At 47.7% G+C, this 21,611-nt stretch overlaps 1 protein-coding gene across 1 annotated transcript; it reads right to left on the reverse strand.

The window, feature by feature from the left end:
* Positions 1 to 4,435: 4,435 nt before the first annotated feature.
* On the reverse strand, positions 4,436 to 16,865 carry IL21R (interleukin 21 receptor). Its single transcript, XM_005142142.4, has 10 exons — positions 16,555 to 16,865; positions 16,253 to 16,293; positions 15,562 to 15,636; positions 13,279 to 13,384; positions 12,430 to 12,626; positions 10,984 to 11,135; positions 10,405 to 10,582; positions 10,003 to 10,099; positions 9,120 to 9,201; positions 4,436 to 5,414 (listed from the first exon to the last, which is right to left on the reverse strand). The coding sequence occupies exons 3-10, from the start codon at positions 15,614 to 15,616 to the stop codon at positions 4,518 to 4,520; spliced, it is 1,764 nt and encodes a 587-aa protein (XP_005142199.3). The 5' UTR covers positions 15,617 to 15,636; positions 16,253 to 16,293; positions 16,555 to 16,865; the 3' UTR covers positions 4,436 to 4,517.
* Positions 16,866 to 21,611: the final 4,746 nt, after the last annotated feature.

Below are 21,611 nucleotides of genomic sequence, written 5' to 3' on the forward strand. Positions count from 1 at the left end.
TTCTTCAACATGCTCAGGTACCCTTTGATATATGTAGTGATATGCCAGCACACAGCAGACAGCCAGGACTGCTAGGTTCTATCTCACCTCTGCCATCAGCTTCTATATATCAGCTTCAGTGCAAGTTTTCTTGTTACACCTCATTTGTGTGGTCTGACTTGCACCCATGAAGTAAAACAGCAACAGGCAATAGTGTGTCTACCAACAGGCACATCCCTCCACCCATTAAAATTAGCCCCAAGTGCACATTCTCCAGAGTGATCCATTGTGCTACCAAGTGTGATTGTTCATCAAGGGCACACTTCACTCATCCCTGCTTACAGGAAAATATTTCATAGGCTCTTTAAGACAAATACAATGACAGATTATCTGCCTCCTGAATACCTTGACCTCCAAGCACATGTCTGACAGAACCACATCAAGTGCACATAACAGACCCACATGATGAGCATATGAACTACTGGAGAATAAGGAAAAGTAGTATGATTTCCTTGTTTGCAGAGATGGTAAGAGAGAACCCCTAACACCAATTGTTTTCTCCCTTTATCTTTGGAGAGCCATTTTCCCACAATTTGATGCTCACAAACAGCTATGTGCTTTTACATTGGGCAGACGTGGATCCTAGAGGCTGCTACAAACCATAAGTACTGCAGTAAAGCAATATTCATACACACACATATACATACATACATTTAAAAATCATATTTTTGTCTGCAAAGTCTCAAATGCCGAGGGCTATTTTGGCTGGATTCCTTTACATTCATCTATTTCAGTCAGAGAGGACAACATAAAAATCATTTATCCAAGATGATTCTTCTTTCTGGCACAACCTGTATCAGACTTAATGCAATAGTTGGATTTGTGCTCAGCAAACTTGCAGAACAGAAGTGCAGGGACCCTTTTGTTAATTTTATTGCTTTAGGTTCCCAGTGCAAGAGACAATACAGAATTCCAGATTTAGGTAAAGAGCTCATTTAGCAATATCTTAGTTCAGTAGATGTATCCTATCATTATTTAGAGGCATGCATAGCACAGAAATACGTTAAACTGTCTTACCAGCTCAAAGGAAACTTCACTTTTCACACTGCTTCTGCCCCTTGATAGCTTTGGCTATGCGGTTTGATGATCAGGCAGTAGCAGCAGTGGCATAATAAAGCAGAAGTTGCTGTGCCTGATTTTGAAGATAATCTCAAGAACCAATGAAAACCTGCTCAGATTATCAGATTGAGTTAAAGTAGCTGCATCTGCAGTTACTCATTAGGGATGGAGAAATTGAAGAATTTCTGCTAAAGGGTTAACATTTAAAAGGCCAAGTAATTTGCTGAATATAAAAGTGCCTGCTTGCAACACTTATATGATAGAAGGCCAACAGAAGAGCTCTCTAAGTGACCCCAAACTATTTCCTAGCCCTGCTCGGATATGAGGCAAGACTACTCCTATCCAAGGCCTCTGCACAACTGCGCTCAGACACCTGAGGCATCTCTGAGCTGCCCTGTCTTGTACTACTTCCACAGCCTATTGCTGCACTGTGCTTGAAGAACCAAAGGCAAACAAACATTGCAGTACTTCCATGTCCAAATCCTAGAGTGTGTAAGGAACAGATCTTTCCATACCCTGCTGTAATGCTGCAGTGGTTGCATTACAGTCAGGATCCATCAAGTCCATTACGTACATGTGCCAGAGAAGGGGACGGGAGAACCAGGCAAGACACAGACTGAATAACAGTCTGCCAGTATTAGTTTTAACAGCCAAGAGAGGGAGGCAGGGGCTGTGCAGAAATGAGGACACTTCCAAATTGGTACTACAGGTTGAGTTATGGTGCTTCTCCCAGTACCCGCTTTTCAGCATTCCCTCTCCAGTAAGACTCCTGCCAGCTACCATGAGATGAGGCCTCATGGTTACCCATCTAAATGTATATTACACTTTTTATTGTTACAACAGGCCTGAACAGGAACAGTAATTGAAAGCACCTAAAACGCAAGCAGCCTTCAGAGCATCATGTAAGCAAGTAACAGCTGCTGCCTCAGAACTGCCCAGATACTTGCAGTTCACCCTGCTGCAGCAGAAAACATCTTGTCTCTTGTAGAGACAAATTACATCCTCCCTGCCTACTGCTGCAGGTCTCCATAAAGATGCAATGGCAGTGTAAGACCCACATCTTTTATAACATTCTGCCTACAGGGCAGACAAGAAAAGATCTTTACAGGAGTTCAGCAGCGGTTTGGTTCAAATGGCAAAGCAAAACGTTCTTCCTCAGTTTCATGTTACTATTCCAGACTACAGAGCAGTATATGCAACACGAACACCACAGCTCTCTGCAGTTGCCTTTTTTCATACTTCCCCCATTCCCCACACACCACCCAGCCCAGGCCATGAACTGAACTCCTGTCCCTGATCGCTGTGAGTCCTGGACAAAGCACAGGAGAGCAGAGCCACCTGAAGGCTTTACCTGCATGGGTGGTGCTGCTGGCATCTTCTTGCTACCTCACCCCACTACTCAGTGCATGATCAACCTCACCTCTGCAAGGCTCTTCTCTGCCCATGAATTCTGCCTTTTAGCCTGATCAGAGGCAACTTCTAGGCCAAGGTAGCACCAAACCACCACAAGCTACCAGATGTGCAGCTAGAGAGTGTTGCAGTAACAGAAACAGCTCCTACAGCAGTTCTGGAGCCAACGACACTCACAGAAACAAGGAGCACACAGAATTAAGGGGCCTGAGGAAAGCTAGGCAAGTGTCTGCTCTTCTCTTAAGCAGCCTGGGGTCAGTTACCACAGTGTAGTTTCTGAGATGCAAATAACTGCAAGATGAGCAGCAGTAGACTGTGCTACAGACCATCAGAGATGCTTCTGCTCAGTACACATTTGCGTAGACATAAGTGCAGCATGAGCAGACCTTGTAAGACAGTGCATGGCAGGATCAGCTCATCAGTAAGGAAGCGGAGCTGGCTCAGTCCTCTGCTGCCTCGTGAAGGGCATGCAGGGTACTTGCAGCACAGCAGGAAGGACACATAAACATGCTAAAACGATACCTTCCCACCAGAAAAATGGAAAATAAGGAGAGAAGGGACCAAAAATAGCCCCACTATCTTGGAGTAGTGGCCAGGAAGCCCCTAAACTGGGGGTATATTGAGGGGTAACAACAATATGGGCAAAGCTAACCCCAGTAGGTTCAAAATGACAACAGCCATGGTCTCTACTATGTTGTACAATCAAACCAGGGACATGGATGCATAGAAAAACTCTCCCAGCACTCACCTGTGAAAGGAAGAGCTTCTCTTCATTACTGTGCTCCCTCTTGTTTAGGGAGCTGTGGGGTTGGCTAAAGTCTTGGGTGAGAGATGGGGGAAAGGGAAGAGTTTATTGGTACCACAGCAACAACAGATTACTGCACTGGAAACATATGTCATGCACCACAAAGCTTCCCTCAGCATGAGATCTTCTGGACCCAAGCAGCCCATGGATCAGGAGCACTATGCCTACAGAAGATTCATTCAGCATCAGTATTACAGTGACTTTTAGAGACAATTATCTTAGACAAAACAGAGAGACAGAGATGTCAGGCAGAAATATATTTACAGTTACAATGCAAACAGCAATTTCATGGTTGGCTTTATTAGCTAGCAGAGATTGCTCAAAATCTGGGCTACTGACCTGTTGACCGCAGCAGACCAGGTCCAGGGCAGAAGATGGAGCTGCAGGCACGTCCAGGTAGCACAACACTTCTGAAACTTCTGCATAGCTCTAAAAGCTGCTCCATGTTTCAGTTAATGTGCTTGGAAAATGCTGGGAGAGATGCTACTGCAGCAGAAGAGCATCATAGCAAGAGAATTACACGTTCTGAAGACTTTTCATTAGCAGACTCCACCTGGAAAGGCAAAGTGTTTCTGGAGCCTGAGTTGTGTTTGCTGTCTTGGCCACAGGCTTCTGTGATGATTATATGAGAACTGGGTTTGATCACACCCCATGGTCAGGGCTGGGACCCTCCATAATTAACTAATGATTATAGCTGGGTTTAAAGAGCCAAAGATATTAATAGGAAAAGCAATACCACCTGTGTTGCTGGGGAAGGGTAGGGGAACTTTAATGTAACAAACATGCTTGGCATGGGTTATGCTTCTAAGATTCCATCTGCATCCAAACTCTCAAGTAATGAGATAATACCAGGGAAAGTAAAGTTTTGTTGTACTCTTTATAAGGTCACTGTCAAAAACAATTGCACATATACATAAGCCAAGGGGTAATTTTCAAGGTACAGTTCTTTTTCTGCCATTATAAAGGGGGCTGAGGATGAGGTGATAAAAATAATAAAATCAATAATGTCAAGTGTGAGGTATGAACAGAATAAGGGGCAGTAGAAATAGGCAGATGTATTTCTATGCACCTAACAGTTTTCAGCAGTATGCAGTCCAGCTTACACAAAGTAAATTTTGCTTCTCTTATGAATTTTTCTAACACTTTGCTCATGGCACAATATGGAAAAGGCTGAACACTCTTGTTACAAGGCAACATCAAGTCCTTAGTTTGTCTGTGCTCCACTGACAGGGCTGTCAGAGCGACAGGAGACCCACTGCTTGACATAGCTCCGTGGAAAATCCTCCCTCTCCTGCTCAAGAGGGATGGACCCACAGTTGGTCTGACTGTTTTGCTCAAATTCACAGTCAACTGGACTCCCACAGTCTGAGTCCACAAAGCCACTGTCAATAGTGTCCAAATCTATGCAGATCACAGGGTAACTGTCACCAGGCCTTGCAATGTGAGGGAAGGAGTCACAAGAACCTTCACTGTAGGAAACACTTTCACCATCAGGAGAAGGGAGAGAACCTGGATTTTCCAAGTCCCACTGATCAGGCTGCAAGCAAAGGACTTCTAGGATGCTCCCCATCCTTCCTTCCAGAGCCCTTTCTACTTGCTGGTGGGCTGGGACACTTGTACTCCGCAGGTGGTCTGTAGACACAGAGCCTGAAGCAAGAATTTTGTCTTGAGTGCTCAGGTCAGCCAGAGGCAAGTCACTGGGTGTCTTTCTGTCTTCATCATCAACGTTAACCTTGGGGTAACCAGTTTCTCCAGCACTATCTTCCTCCCTGGTATGCTCATGTCCCCTGTACACACGGTTACAGTTGCACTGGCAATTACAAGGCATGAATTCATCAGCCACAGTCACAGTATCAATGGACAAATGCCCGTATGACTGGTCCTGAGTCCCAGTAGGGAGCAGGGACCAGCCATCCTGATCTGAGGCAGTCAGGCACGACACACAGGGCTTGCAAGGCAGATCTCTTCTCATCTCATGCAGCTCCTCCCGTGAGATGCTGTTGGAATTATGCATGGTGTAAACTTCTAGGACTTCTGGAAGGACTATCCCCCATTCAAAGAAATCAAAAGTGATTTTTGAATGGGGTGCACCAACCCACTTCTGCACAAAGGGACACAGAGGGAAAGAGGGAGGGGAAGAGAGAGGTTAGTGTCATCAGGTTTGAGGTTCTGCAGAAATTACCAAAGTTCTTACAGCTTCAGAGGCAAAGTCAAACTAAAACTCCCTGACTCCTCAGAGCGAGCAGGGTATGAGATGCTGCTGTCACCACATGCAGCAGCTGCAGGTGAACTGACTCAATGAGTGACAGTGATTAGCTCTGAGAGGTTTATGTGGCTTTGTAGTTTTCTCCATGCTGCAAAGAATGCCACTGCCCAAGGCAGCATTCCTTTGTGCATCAGCCAGTGGTCCCAAGCCACCACATCTCCTCTGCCCTCTTGTCCTGGACACTGCTTCTCTCAGGAAGGATGGTCAGCTTCCTGCAGGTGTGCTGTGCTGGCACCCGACAACACAGCCCTGCTTTGTCACTTCCCTCACCGAGTTCCCTGGGAAAAGGGGGTCAAGACAAGGCTGCTCCCAATCTTCTGTCTGCAACCATGCCCCAGACTGGCCTTTTCTCCCACAGTGACAAGAAGGAAGCAGGAATAGGCAGGGGATGGAGACCTCAAAGAACTGTAACCACTGCCTCTGCAGATGACTCTTGCTGAGATGATTAGGGAGTGCCGCACACTGAATCTTGCCCTTCTGTATCACCATTAGTAATACATTCTGCCCTGTATTACCCCTAGGTGACAAACCCCTTGTATTCAGTCACATGTGTGAGTAAAGGAACCTCTGTGTTTCTCTGATCTAAGAACAAAGTAGAAGTTTTTGTTCTTTTAGAAGTCATTGAATTAGACACTCAGATCACAACAAGCTTCAGGCATGTGCCAGTCCCACTAGAGGATTCTGCAGTCCAGAGTCTGGGCTCACCCCAGACTCAAGACTTGGTTCTGCTCCCTGAGTCCTGCCTAACGGCTGAGCTGTGTCAAGGCCCACCTAAGTGCATCACTTTCTGCCCTGTGATTGATTGATGGCTTGGCTTCAAAAGAAAGATTTGGAAAGGGCTTTACCGACGCTTACTACAAGCGTGATGAGGACTAAAAGAGCAATGTGGGATAGGCAAATCTGGTAGGAAAAGGCTGCTTGGTCACACAGGATGTTTCTGAACAAGGCTGTCATCTCCTGAGTCAGTCTCGAGCAACAAATGTCCTGAGCCTCCTGCATACACAGTTGAGTCTGCAGTTTCCAGTGCACCTTATCCCCGGTTGTTTCATCCCTCGCCTGTCACTACAGAGCTTTGCAAGTGTGGGTAAACCCTTCAGGCCTGCGCAGTGGATTTTTTAGGTGAGGCACAGCGTGCACAGAACTGGCCTCATCTTTTACACCTGAGGTTTATCTGCCAGGGCCTAGCAAGCTTGGACAGTGACAGCAAAGTCCTCAGGTCGTAGGCTTGGTTAGAGTGTCCTCCTCTTAAATGGATGGCCTTACAGAGCTAAACGAGCTCCATCTGCCCAGGTTTGAAGTTACAGTTGTCCTCCTAGGATGGTTGCCCAAAGGCTAGTGTTCAGGATGTTTCTGAACAAGACTGTCATCTCCTGGGTCAATCTCTTACTATTGCAACAACAGAACAGCAGTAGGGTAAAACGTCTAGGCAGGATTCTGGCATTAGATTAGAGGCATTCAGTCATAAGCCCACAGATGGTAGCCTCGAACCCTGTATAACACTGGTAATAACACTGGGCTTCATAAACACTGTGAAGGCTTCTGACAGAGTTCTGCATGAGAGCTGTGTGTTGCCACAGCTGTCAGACTGCCTTAATCCTATCAGCCTCCTGCACAGATTACACCCCGTGTAACTAGACATGAACAAAGGATTTGGGAAGAGAGCATCTTCACACAGCCTATTATCCTCTGAGACAGAGCATGGGAAAGTCTTCATTACAGTAGGAAGTACCAAGTCTATTTTAATTTCTTTTTAACCTAAGCTATGAAGACCTTATTATTAAAACTGTAGTGGACAGGAAGGCATCTGAGGTGCAAAAGGCTACTTGAAGAAACAGCAGGAAATCCCTTTGTAAAGTTTCTGCCCAACATGATCTTGTACACACACAAGAGTAAACACTGTTCCTCTGCTTTCCCTTCTCTTTTTAGGTCTTGACTTTTCCTATAATGTTTTCACTACTTCCTACCCAGTCCAGGACCCGTCTGCAGAGCATCACTATTGTAATTTGCTGATCATTATTCACAGACATAACCTAACCAATTGCTCTGTGACAGGCAGGGTGCAGGTGAACAAGCCCTGCATCAACTGGTTTCTTGCCAGCTGGAAGGGATGAGTGTATTCATGTACTACTGATGTCACCACATCCTCTGACAACCCCTGCCTGTGCTTTCTTGCGCTGTGGGGGCAACAACACATGAGGCACTGCTTTCACCTGCACATATATTAAGAAGTAACTCAGTTTCAGCAGCTGAAGCTCATTCCCTTCTCAGCAGCACTGGACACCACAATTAGCAAGAACGTAATTCACACAGAACAGATAACCCCATATGGCTTCAGCCCGAGAGGAGCGTGGCTCTTGGCATGCAGGGTGCTTCCACTTCTACTGTAAGCACTAGATAGCTGTGACATTCAGGAATTCCCAGAGTCCACCTGGTCTTGGATCATTTCCCCAGGAGCAACCAGTGCCACTTGCCTCACAAGAGGATGCAAGGACCCCTCTGGAGCAGATATGGGAAGCCATAATAAGGCTGAAAGAGGAAGGCAGGAAGGAAGGGAGGCAGCTGCTGCCAACTTTGGCTTGAATGGCAACCCTCCAAGACTACTTGCTTAACCTAACTGCAACCATCAGCCATACAGCAGTGGGAAAGTACATGAAGATCAAAAGGGCTCAGCTGGTGTCCCTTTCTCAGTGGGTCTAAGAAAAAGCAGAAACAAAAAGCAGACACTGAAGTGTCTCAGGTCAGTGCTGCTGTAGCAACAGGAACTTGTTCAGAAAGGCAGTCAAGTCTGCACTGACATGCCAGGAGTTTACAGTTTCATAATGGCATTGTGAGCTGCTGTTCAGCTTAATACAACCATTATTTATGGATGCTCAGTGGTTTTAGTTTTGTATCCTAAGAACTCCAGCTAACTGCAGTCTCTGCAAACCATTTTGCCACATGAGCAAGTTTGGCTGTTGTTAAATAGGAAGAGAATTTGGGAAGGCTAGGCAAGGTTATTCAAAGACACTTCCTGTACATGGAGGAGCTGCACTGTACTATGACACAGCAGTTATTTGCCCTCTAGGCATTTTTCCAGGATGCAGAGCTACTGTCTGTACGTGTGACTCTTCAGAGGGAACTACAAGTCTTGATGTTGAGCTCATGTCATGTGCAGAGGCTGGAGTTAGAGATGGCTCTACAGTGAAATCTGCTCCATGGCCTTGATGCAGCCCAGGACTGGAGCTTTGGAAAAATCCCAGCTACTGTTCTGGTATCCCTTTGTCCACTCCCTTCAGGTTTCCAGGCTTTACAGATTATATATGAGCTCAGCTCACCCACTGAAACCTACAGGGTATAAGCATCACGGATGTGACATAAAGGCCTTCATGGCACAGAGTAAACACTGGAGTGCTAGTCCTTATATCTGGAGCTGTCTGGTATTCCCTTGAGATAGATTCCACTTCCCACTGCCCTAATAAGAACCCCTTGTCCAAGACAGCATGATGGGATTTTTAGTTTAATTTTGACAGGTGCTTCACTTGCTTGTGTAGCCCAGATTACCTTGAAATCTCCATTATGCACCAGGTAAAGTGGTTTGAAAAAGGGAGCAGGGTCTGGGATGCAAGCCATCTTCTTCCATAACCTGGAAAAGAGAAAGGCTTTATGGTTAAGTACACATTACAGATGCAAAATAAGGCATTTCCAGGTCTGCTTCAGGCAGCTGCAGTCACATGCCCAGCCTCACTGGCCTCACAAGTTAGCAGGTAGCTGAGGATCCAAGGTTGTCTTGTGCTATCAGAGCCATCTAATGGCCTTTCTTGGGAGCCCCGCAGGAGGTGGGCCCCCTCAAGACTTGTGCACACAATATTCTTGCTAAGGAAAGGGGTTTTTCTTTCCTTCCTGGAAAGGCACAAGCTGCTGGAAATGCATTTTCCCCTCAGGCTGCCCATGGTCTGCACCTCCAGGCCAGAACTCTGCCCTGTGCACTTCTGTGTACAGGGACTGTGCTAGCCCTGTTGCGCAGCAGCCCAGCACCATTCTTGCTGTGCTGCAGGCACCCATCCCTCTGCAATGGCACCTGACCCTCCAAAAACCAGGGAGCCTTCAGCCAGCACTGAGCAGCCTGTGTCAGTTCTGCAAAGGGACAGGCCAGCCATGGCTATGGCTCCTGTCTGGCAAATGCAGAGCACAGACAGGACCAGGAAAACAGCCCAGGAGTCTGGGTAGCCCCTTTTCATCCCCATGTGCCATTGTCTTGTCCCAGCCAGCTGAATGACAGCAGAGTCCCAGAGAAAAGCAAGGCACTCTTGGCAGTACATCAGCTGGAGACCATGCTTTGCTGTCTGTGCATGGATACACAAGATGCAAAAAAAGCTGCATGTGAATAACCCATCTTTAGCAACAGAACTGTAGTATTTACTCCAGCTTCCCGAAGCATTCTTACCTCTGCTGTTTGGCCAGAAAGGTTGTGATTGAGGCAGTGATTGCCACGACACCACCCAACAGCAGCAGCCATCCCATGTCTGCTGTCTGTGTCACTGCTAGAGAAAGAGACAGGATCATTCAGGCTCACCTTGCATTTTTATCCTGGTGAAAAAGCACGAGATGGTGAGGGGACACCCTCAGCTTCTACCCCAGACTTTCTCTTAGGGACTAGGCTTTGAAGGACAAGTAAGAAGGTCAGTATAGGCAGCACATATCAACCAGCCCTGGGGTTTACATACTCACTAAGCAAACCAAACATGCCTGTCTTTACTAGGCTATTTGTTCTAATTAGATTTGATTAGAGTTCTGGAAGTATTCTCTGCATTGGGCTGGAAGGGCAAGGAGAGCTGGTTGTATGTACCGGCAGGGCCAGTTGTCAGCATCAGCAGACGACTCCATTCACTCCAAAATCCATGATAACTGGTGCCTTCTCGGGGTCTGGCTCTCACTTGGAACTCATACTCGGTGTTCGCCTGGAGTTCCCATGGCAGAATTACCAGTGTCCTTTTATCTTCATGAACAGCTTTAGTCTTCCAAGTCTGTGAATGATGAAACCCCAAACACTCAGGGCTGGAGTGACTGCTCCTACGTTACCCTCACTGCTGCCCAGCAAGGAGCCCTGCAAAGTCATTTCCTCTGCTCTCACATTGTTTCTGCAAGGCCGTGCTCTGATTGAGCAGCAGCTGCATGGGGCCCTCAGGGGTCCTTCCATGCAGGACAGCATGAGAAGTAAATGAACTGTCAGCATCCCCACAGGACCTAGTACTTCTTAAACAGCTTCTCAATTCTCTTTTCAGTTTTACCTGTTTTCAGTCCAGGTAAGCAAAGAGACATCTTTTCCAAACCAGGAAAACCCTCCTCCCCATCAGTGCTCCTGTCCTGCTTGTGAGGACCCCCTCTTTGCTACTACATCCTACTTGATGGTAAACTGACATCTCACCTCCCAGGTGTCAGTCCTTCTCTTGTAACGCAGCTGATATTCCAGCTCCTCATTCAAAAAGTAGAAAGGAAAGTTCTGGTAGATGGTTTCCCAAGAAATATTGTAACCCTCTGAGAACACAGCAGTCAGGTTGAATGGAGGCTGTGGTTTGACTGAAAGACAGAATGGTGTTATCCTTCCCAGCATTACTGCAGACAAGAGGTGGCCCCACGTGGTATCAGCCATGCAGAGTGAGCAGGGAGCAAAAGTGCCCTGGCAGGGTGGGGGCCCCCTCCACAGAACAACATCAACAACCCTGCTGCCTCTCAGGCTGGGTTGCCATGCACAGAACCCCACACCTCAGCACGTCCCTCTAAACATGCCATCTGCCTGTCTCTGAACCTCCTCATCAGCTAAGGAACAGGAGAAGATAGCACAAGGGGCTAATACCAGCTGGGAAACATAAAGAGTACAGCACCTTGTTCTTCTGATGGCATAGGAGGATTCTGTGTAGTCACAGTCACTTGCACAGTTAGGAAAATACCCCTCATTGTAACAGAGACATCAGGAAAAGGTGACGATAGTGGACACTGCGTAAACCCAGTGTAAATCCCTGTGTCATAAGTGCCTAAAAAGCAAGCTTTTGTATCCCCTGCAGCCTGTTTTCAAAAGCAGTAATGCACAAACTCCAGCCCTAGGTCTACAGGGTTCATCACTAAGCTATGATACCTCTGTATGGGGATATCTAGGAGACATGCAAAGCACCACAATAGTCTGTCAATGGAGACAAGAGGCTTTCCTGAAATGTCATGGTATTTTTTAAAGAGATGACACTTCTCAAATAAAGTTTAAGTTGAGAAGAATCCAAGTAGATAAATCCTTTTCCACATGGCCACCCAGTGCCTGTCTGCCCAGCTAACCATCCCTTCTTGGCACAGTTTGCTGCACAACTCGGAACACACCAGCATTCCACCAAGTCAACCAAATGGCTGCATCCAAACCTCCTGTCATGCAGAAGAGATGGTTTGGAGTTGCCCCAGAAAGAACTGGCACATCCATTATGTCTGGGACACCTTGTGCCACCCACAATGTCATGCTGGTTCAGGTATCCACTGCAAGAGCCTTTTGGGACTCCTGTTGGAACATCTGTGGCATTAGCAACTAAAGCAATGCCTCCTGGCCTTGGGGTTCTAGCCAAGAACAAGCACCTGCTTCATGGGTGGTCACTCTTGCTTCATGGAGAAAAGATATTTCCCCACAAAAAGGCTGGGACCAAGCCAGCCCTAAGCTCAGCCTCAAGCATATACATTTCTGTAGTTTACAATAAGAGCACAGTGTTGTGTAGATGAGCACACACCAAACACAGCCCCCCAGCCCTGCCTGCCATGCTTGCTCCTTGCCCAGGCTATCTAGGAGACAGGTACAAGGCTAGACAGTATTTATGAAATCCACCATTTTTCTACTTACTGTTCTCAGACATATAAAAGGCACTGGAAATCACATGCTGCTTATCAGCTATCTCTGTAACATCCACCTGGACTTTGATATCTGCCAGCAGTTCAGTCATATCCACAGTGCACATGTACTCTGTGTGACTGGTGTTCCTGGACAACTGCAGGAGACTGCAGGCAGCCACAGTGTTTTCTGGAGCTTCCTCGGAAACCCTAAAAACCACCAAAAAACCAAACAAGTTCCCATCTGCCACATGCTGCAGTTTGACTGAAGCACCAAGCACAGAAATTAAGAGAAAAAAAAGTGCAACACGTTCAAATAAAAATGTATCTTTGAACTTTGACAGTTTTTGTGTCCGTCTGTTGTCTATCCATCCCCTGCCCTTCTCTTTGGTCAGCTTAAGATGTTTGAGAGCAGTAGGAAAGTGTCTGTGGAAAGGAAAGGTGCTGACTAGGGCCACCCAGCTCATTACTGCACCCACTTCCTTGCTGGTGCAGAGCAGCAGCAGCATGCGGCTTGGACAGACTGCAGGAGCCCTTCCAGCACACAGGAGTGAGAGTCCATTGTTAACAGCAGCACAAGGCAAGATATTCCCAGGGCAGGAGAGAAAACAATGCCAAAGAAACCAGAGAAGAAACCAGAGGCAGTGTAGCAGTCAGTGGCAAGTTAGTGGACACAGGAACCAGGGATCCTTTGCCAAGGGAGATGCCAGCTGATAACTGGAGTGTGAAGTACCAAGTAAAAACCAGCATGGCAGCAAGAACAAGATTTCTACCTAACAAAGGGGTCAGAAGGACACTGCTGTGCTAGGGTCATGGTACAAGTTCCTGCTAACTTCACTTCACTCATCCTATTGAGACGCACCATGTTGCAGTGAGATTATATGAACTGGCACCCAAGTCATTCCTCAGGACACAGGACAGCGTCTGTACATAGTCCACGAAACAAGTGAGGTTTTCACAACATGTAGCTGTAGGTTGGGAAAGAGAAAACACAATATCAACTTCCATGGTGAAGCAAGCAGAACTTCATATCAGTACACAGAGTCCTCAGGGCTCCCACTAAATCTGAAGGTAACAGACTCTGTGACAGCCCCCCCCAAAATCTCCAGACTTAGAGTGCACAACGTGTTCACCTCTATAGGGAGGCAAGTCACTGACAGCAGGATAAGTGTCAAACAAAAACCTATTAAAATGCAGTGGCAGCAAATGGCACATCAGTGTGTAGGAGCTGCTCAGACTGTGCTTGAGTTGCCAAAATTATCTCTGGCCCCTCTTATACAGTCACTATAGCAGAGTCACATACTGTTTCTGCAAGAGCCCTGGCTTACGCAGCACAAAGCATGATTACCCCATCACAAACAGCAGCATATTGAAACCATTTTAATGATACCATTTCCTAAACCGAGTTCTGTTCTTTGCTGTTTTCCTTTATGTTATGGACAGGGGAATTTGCACATTTTAAAAAGTAGTATTTTAGTAATTCTTTCTTTCCCATGCTCTCTGCATACTATTTTCTCTAGCTTGCTGTCTGCAGCATCATTATTTTTCACGTCCAGCTCCAGGGGCTTGGAATATGCTTTTAATGGAATTTTGGGAAAAAAAAAATAAAAATTGCAAATTTGTAGTTACTAGAACTTCCATAAATCATTCTGATAGTAAAGTGAGAAGCACAATGTATTAACCACTGTAACTGAACCAGACTTGTAAAGAGAACTTGAGGGGAAATGGTAGGATTTATGCTGGTCATTAAGAAAATGAGCTAATTTGAAAGTGTTCACAAAGCAGTTTTTATGCTCTTCTAATTGTTCTGCAGGAGCTCTGCTCACATATCAGTATCTGGAGTGTACTGTACAGCAGCACTGCTGTTCTGTGCATATCACATGTAAGTTATTTCCCTGGGTTTCATGGCAGAGCAGACGGCAGCACAGTGAGAAATGTCTGCATTGGTGAGTCGTCTCCTGGCAGCATCTTGGGCTGACAAGAGACACTGCTAGTGAGGAAGGGCCTGTAGGAGGTGCTGGTGCAAACCATGCCTGCTAGAGTAACTATTCATCTCTTCCATGTACAGTATCACCCCTTTTAATGGGAATAAAATTGTCATAATCCAGGGGAAGATGTCAAGGTTGTTATATCCATGTAACGTGGACCCCCCATCATCAGGACTGCTCCCAGCCTTATGAGATTAATAATCTCATAAAATGGCTAATCAGTAGTCTTCTATGCTATTATGTTCATCAGCCAAATGGACTATTATGCTTAGGTAGCTGGTAAGCTGCAAGTGTATATTTGGGCAAGAATCTGTTAACAAAATTAAGAAGATGGCAGCTTTTTACTGTGAAGGAAATACCCAAGTGTCCCAAACCCAGTTTGATCTAGGATGAATTGTCCATCCTTGGCAGCATCAGAAACAAAAATCAAATACTTTTAATAGAAGACTCTAGCTTGGTCCAAACTGAAATTGGTACAGGATAATTCCCTGGCTAGTGTTACGCAAAATTCAGACCAGACATCACAATGGTCCTATATGGCAGGAAGATAAACCTCAGAATTCATCTTTTCTGCTAATTTTGGTTTGGAGCAGGTCCAATGCTCTGCCTAGAAGAGCTTGCAAATGCTACATTTGTGCCTGCTCCCTGCAGACGCTGCTGTCGCTGCCTTTTTCTGCCCAGCTGACCTGTTCAGAAAGTCAGCTCTGAGTCAGCTGGAGCTTGCCTGGTGGGTAGGAACCAGCAAGGGGGTTGGGGGGAATGACACTGACTGCATGGTGCAGCCCTGAGCAACGGAGCTTGGACCAGGAGAGGTTCACTCCACTGTCCTGGGCTGGCCTGCCAACAGCAGCCATAAGCTGCAGGGATATCCTGGTCTTGGCCACCAGAACTTCCCCTGTGCCAGAGGTGGGGTTTGGGTGGTCTGCAGTCAGGCTGAGCTCTGCCCAGCTGTGCAGCTCCTTGTGTGTACCCTCTATTATGCATGGAGTGTCTTCCATAACTCATTATCCCATGGAACCTTCTCCCTTGGTATCCTATCTTGTGCTTGCTGTTCCATGACAACTTAGTAGCATGCAAATCTCAGCAGGATCTGTGTCATAAGCAATTAAGATAAATCCTATGGGTGTACAGCCTGGGAGAGATGTCTGGGAACTTACTGTACTGGAGTAAGAGGAAGAAGGAAATACTCTGGAGCCACAGTTTGTTCCTCATGTTGGTTCTGACTGGATGTCCTGGGGGAAAAAAACAAAACCAAACCAAAACCACACAGCTTAAAAAGTCCTAAACAAACAATTAGAAGTTCACCTTTGCCATCGCTTGTGTGTTAAACAGTTGAGGTGGAATTCATTTTGCTTTCATTTAAATGTCTAAAAGTAAAGTGCCTGATTTAGGCAAGTCATCCTGTGTGTACCTACTCCATGGGTTAGGGAGAGTGACCAACAGCCCTGCCGATTGCTGATGGAACCAAGTCAGTGAGATCTTTGCTCCTTGCCAGCAGCATGTGCTCAGAGAAGGCAGGAGAGCGCCTGCAGCCACAGGCTATCCATGCAACAGGAAGGCACTTGGGTTAAGCACTAACCCGTTTTTTCTTCAGTGGTTTCCTGCAACTAGAAATGGTTTGCAAATAGGAGAAGTGACATTGCTGTGGCTTCAATATCTGTACAGTGAATTAGTCATAGTCTGAATGTCACTGTGGGTCTGTATAAGCATGGCTTGTGAGAACTCATTGCTCTACCCATGGTTTAATAAGCATGGAGTTCCTGGTTAAGCGACTCCAGCAAGGCAAACCAGTCAAAAGCCCAAAAAGCTTCTCATGTGGCACAGAAGAGAATGATGTACAGTACTCACTTCAGGAAAACGCTGTCCTGATGCACTTTGGTGAAGAGAACCTACAGAGAAGGACAGCAGGATGTTTACAACAATATGAGGAAACAGCATTGCATACAAATGACTGCTCAACCCACAGCCCCCACTCCAAGACCAACCCCAGAAGCCACATAACACACTAAGGCTGTGTTTTCACAGCATTTAACATTTACAGAAACACACAGATGTGCACAGAAAGACTCAAAATGAGCTCCCTGCCGAGTACTGGGAGTCCTCCTCCTCAGGCTGCTCCCATCCCTTCATTTCCCAGCCTGTACCGATACCGATACTGGGTGCCGTGACCCAGGTGCAGGAACGGTCCTGGTTGCCTCGTAGCTCCCCAGCATGGGCGGCGAGCTGCAGAGTGTCCCTCAGCAGAGCCAGCGCAGCCTCTCCCACCTGCGGAACATTTGTGGTGCTGAAGAATTTCCCAGGGTTACTCAAATAATGAAAGCAAAGTGAATTCAGCAGCCCCAGAAAGCCCCTGAGCCCCGCGCAGCCTGAGCCTCACTCTCCAGCACCAGTGTCCAGATGAGACCAGTGAGGCTCCCAGGAGGTGCCACAGAACCTCATGGCCACAGGCCTGCGGTGGGGATGCTGCTGCCGCAGGCACCGTGCGGGTGAAGCACACGCTGCAGCTCAGCATGGCCCCGGCACCAGCCAGCCTGCCCCAGCTGCTGCGAGGGCAGGACCGGAGCTCTTCCCCCCACTCCAGCACTTCCTTCTGCACCACACATTTCCTTGAGGAAATGCCTTTCCTTCACCCCACATGTAAATGATACGACAAGGTTTTGATATACCAGAGAATAAGAAATATGGTCAATACAGACAGGCATTTACAGACACAAAGATTTTAGTGAAGGATCTGGTAATATGGTGCTACCAGCTGCCAAAGATGGACACAGTCCGAGCTCACAGTTTGAAATGTCTCCAGGAAATGTAGATACTTACCAAACTTCCCCAAAAGAACCCTAATTAAGAAGTCAGTTGAAAACCAAAACCAAACAGCCCCCTCGGTATTTCCAAGCATGAGAAAATAAATGTCTTTGCTACACCCAGGCAAACAACCGTACAAGGCTCTCAGTCACCCCCTGTATGAAAAACAGAGCTTTCTTCTTGAAAAGAAGTTGATTATCAGTGTACAGCACCATCTAAGCACAAAGCCAAAGCAACAGGGAGGCAGAAGGGTTCTCCAGCTGTCCAGCAGAGGCCAACAACAACAGCAGGGGCACAAGGGGCACGTCAGCTACAAAAAGGATTTACAGTGAAGTCACAGATACCAAGCAGTAGCAAACTAGCAGCAGGGAAAGCTGGAGGAAGCATGAACATTACCTGTCCCTGTCCTCTCAACTGTCCACTCAGCCTTCCAACACGTCCATGGCTGGCCTGGCTAAATCACCACTGCAGCTGAGATGCTGTGTGTGCAGGAACTGGGGAGCAGGTGGGTCTCATGAGCATTGAGTAAGGGTAAAGCCGGCTTGTGCACAACCAGGGCTGTAGGCATTGGAATACAGTGATAAATGGTGGTTGACGTCACCACTGTACCAGTATTACTGTGCAGACAGAAGGATGTGGTGAGCAGAGGAGGCAATGAATTTGGGTCTAAACACCCACACAGCATTTATTACTGTATTGCTCTGCTCTGTCCCTCTCATGTGAGAAAAAGGTGGGAGAGCACATAAAAACTCATAAGCCTCCAATCTAAAAGGTCATAGTGGGGCTAGCGGGTTAGAGATTTGCAGTGGGGACGCATCAGTGTCAGGGCGTTAAATGGCCAAACCTAACTATATAGTACAGTGCGTATCCCACCAGAGAGAGGAACCACTGCACTGCACTTCCGCCTGTCCCCAGAATGGTCCCTGGGCCCAGGGCAGCAGCACCAATCCTCAGACCACAGGCAGGGAGCTGGTCTGGCTCCTGCAGGGGAGAGGGGCTCTCCCCTGCCCTGCCCTCCTGCCTGCCCTGGAGCTCTGCAGGCTGACACTGAGGAACCGCAGGCCAACCCACTCCTGCACACTGTAAAGGGGGCTGCAAGGAGTCCAGTGCATGCTGCTTGTGTCCTTGGGCAAGAGGGAATGGAGCAGCGCTATATGGGGGCTTTGCACACACAGCAGTGTGGTGGTAGGAGGGTAAAGAACAAGGAGCTGGAATAACCCAAGGAGACTGCAGCAGCGAAGCAGGCACAAAGCAGCTGGGTGCAGGGTGAGCAGGCTCTGTTCTCAGCCCCTGCTGCACTCACCACACCACAACAGGAGGTGCAAAGACTTGGCACAGCACAGCATGACCAGCTTGAGGCACCAGACGCACACCCAAGCAGGGGCCAACTCTCACCCAGAGCTCAGGGCTCCTCAGATATCTGTAAGGGAAATTACAGACATGGGAGAGTCAGGCTGCTCAGTCTAAGTACAGTACATAGTGCCTGTACATGCGTGCATGTGCAAGTACGTGCATGTGCACATGTGAAGCCATGCAAGTAATCCAATGTGAAGAGCAAGAAGTAGTCCTGCCCCTGCAGAGCAAACACTTAACATCCAACAGGTTCTTCAGCACTGGGAGCCCAGCACAGTGTGACCCACCAGACCTCCTTCATTCCTGAGGACTGTACCCACCGTACACAGCCTGGGAAGAGCCATCATGTAGGACACACATGCAGGAGACCTGAAGCAGTTCAATTGCCATGGATTTATATTGTTTTGAGAAAAGAGGCAACTACTTTCATCCAGCTGTAATCACATGTTCACCAGAAGGAAGTGTGAAGGGTGCAGCAGGAAAGTCTCGGTAGGCTCTGCTAAAGCTATTGATGACCCAAGAGCATTTTGCCACAACTAGAAGGGCATCATCTCTAAGTATTTATAAGCAGGAATAAATACACACAGAGAAAATAACAGTCAGAGCTGATGTTTCCTTTCCCTTGAAGAGAGAGTTAGTGATACTTGCAGTTACCAAGTTCATGATATGGGGGTGAAAATTCCACACAAACAGTACTACATCTCTATTTTCTTCCTGTCACAGTGGAATTAAAACAACCACCTCTACATTGTCAAATATACACAGCTGGTATAACTCCAGGGTCAAAGGAGCCTTTACTAGCTGGTTACATTTAGGAGGAAGATTATCATACTTTATGATAAGCAATAAGTAAAACATGGCAGGAGAACAGCTGAAACACGAGTAACAATGTTCTAGTGGAAGGGAAAGCAATAGAAGAAACCACCTCAAAGGTCAGGAAATGGGGTAAAACATGAATGAGCCAGGCAGAAAGCAGAGGTGTTAGTCAGCAAAGCAGCACGCTGAAAAACAACAAAGCCCCCCAGCTGGCAGGCTGGGAGCTGGCAGGATGCTGCAGGGGAGGAAGCAGTGCATTGCTCTTGCTCTGGGGAATGCTGAGTGCCACCTGCAGAGACCCCAGCACCCTGCCCTCCCACCTCCCTTTTGCTTTTGTCAGTTGTCTCTTTGCAGCCACCAACATTGGGCTCAGCCTCTTGTTTTCCCCATTATACATTAAGTCTGAACCCATTCTGCATGAAGGCTGTAGTATGAGGACACCACTTTGGCTCCTGCCAGGGGAAAAGGGCTTACCTTCACAGAGCTTTGATTGTGAACGCTTTGCTCACACAGGGGAGATTGCACAGAGGCTCGTAGCTTCTCTTAGGAAATCACCAGACACATGCTGCTAAACAGAAACAGGAATGACTGTGCCTGTGAACTCACCCTGACCATCTGAAACAGAAACCTACAGATCTCACACAGCATGCAAAATGTGCCCAGAGCATCTCCCAGATGCCTCATTATGCTGAACACGTTCAGCCCACAGGAAAGCATGCTTTCCCCAGGACAGCCTCCACGCCAGCCTTCTCTGAGAGCCAAGACCCCTGCGGATAGCCCACAGGCAGTCCTCTGCCTCCATTGGACCCTGCCCCACAGCTGGGTTCCTGCAGCTTCACAAACATCAGCCTTTTCTAGTCTGATCAACTGATGTGCCCCATCCTCTCCACCCTCCCTTGCCACAGCCATTCTCAGACCGGTCCCAGGTCACACGCTACCCTCCTGTACTTCCAAAGAGCTCTGACCCTGCATGGGGTCAGCAAGTCATAGAATCATAGAATAGTTAGGGTTGGAAAGGACCTTAAGATCATCCAGTTCCAACCCCCCTGCCACGGGCAGGGACACCTCACACTAAACCATATCACCCAAGGCTTCATTGCATATTCCACAGTGCTCAGCGCTGGCAGAACTCTCTGCTCCTTCCACACAGGTTGGCAGAAACTGACCCACATAGAGGCAGCATCCACCAGCTGGTGCCCAGGTGTCTGCTCACAGGGATGCACCAGGCCAGAACCCTGCTGCTGGCACAGAGCTCTCTAGGTCAAGAGCCACCTGAGCCTCTCTGATCTTTGTTTTGCCACAGCTGTCACAGCCCAGCACACCTCAGCCCTGCAGCAGCTTGCCCGGCCACCAGCAACCACAGCAGGCTCTCCACACTGAGTGTGCCTTGGAACCCTCTGCCCAGGGCTACCTTCAGCCTCAGACTGCAGAGGTACTTGCACAGCAAGAGCTAATGGCTGCAGGGCAGAGCTGCCTGCAGGGGTGAGCAATGAGCTGCAGGAGGTGATGGCATGGCAGCCACAGACCAGCAGCACTGCTGGGTCCATCCCAAACCCACAGAACAGGCCTAACATAAGCTGTGGCTTCTCACATCCCTGTCTAGGAGAAAAGGCAGGTGGGGGTACAGGCTGGACAAACAGGCAGAGATAGGGAAGCACCTTGCAATATGCTGGGCATATTAATAACATTGAAGATATACAAGATATACGGGATTTTCTTGGAAACAGACTGCCCAAAAGTAACCAGCGTTTCCAAAAATTCAAAATACAATCCTGCACAGAGAAGCCAAAAGGCTTTGTGAGACTCTTGGGGCAGTCCAGGTTTTATGAAGCTGTGGCTTTGCTATGATGCCGTGTTAGGAGTTCATTGGAAGGTGGCAGAAGATTGCTTTGTTTGAGGCTAAAAAGGCCAAAATATGAGGTTATTGGCTCCATAGAACACAGGGACTAATGCAATGAAATTGTGTCACATCAGTGTATCTGCACCCAAAGCAGCACTGGGAAACACTTCCAGCGCTCTGCAAGAAGAGGAGTCTGAGGCTTGTTCCTACAAACAGCAGGGGCTGGGGGATTCCGTGCCCCACAGTGACTGGTTGTGGTGTGAGGCTCCTGCTCAAAGAAGGAAGCTGAGCTGCTGGTTGCTGTTCAGTACCAGCTCTGCACAGCCCCAGCTTCCACACCCCTTCCCTGCCACTGTGCATGTGCAGAACAGTTGGGAAGAGAGCGCAGAGAAAGTG

This window comes from Melopsittacus undulatus, chromosome 8 (assembly GCF_012275295.1).
Source record: "Melopsittacus undulatus isolate bMelUnd1 chromosome 8, bMelUnd1.mat.Z, whole genome shotgun sequence".
NCBI classification, from domain to species: Eukaryota; Metazoa; Chordata; class Aves; order Psittaciformes; family Psittaculidae; genus Melopsittacus; species Melopsittacus undulatus.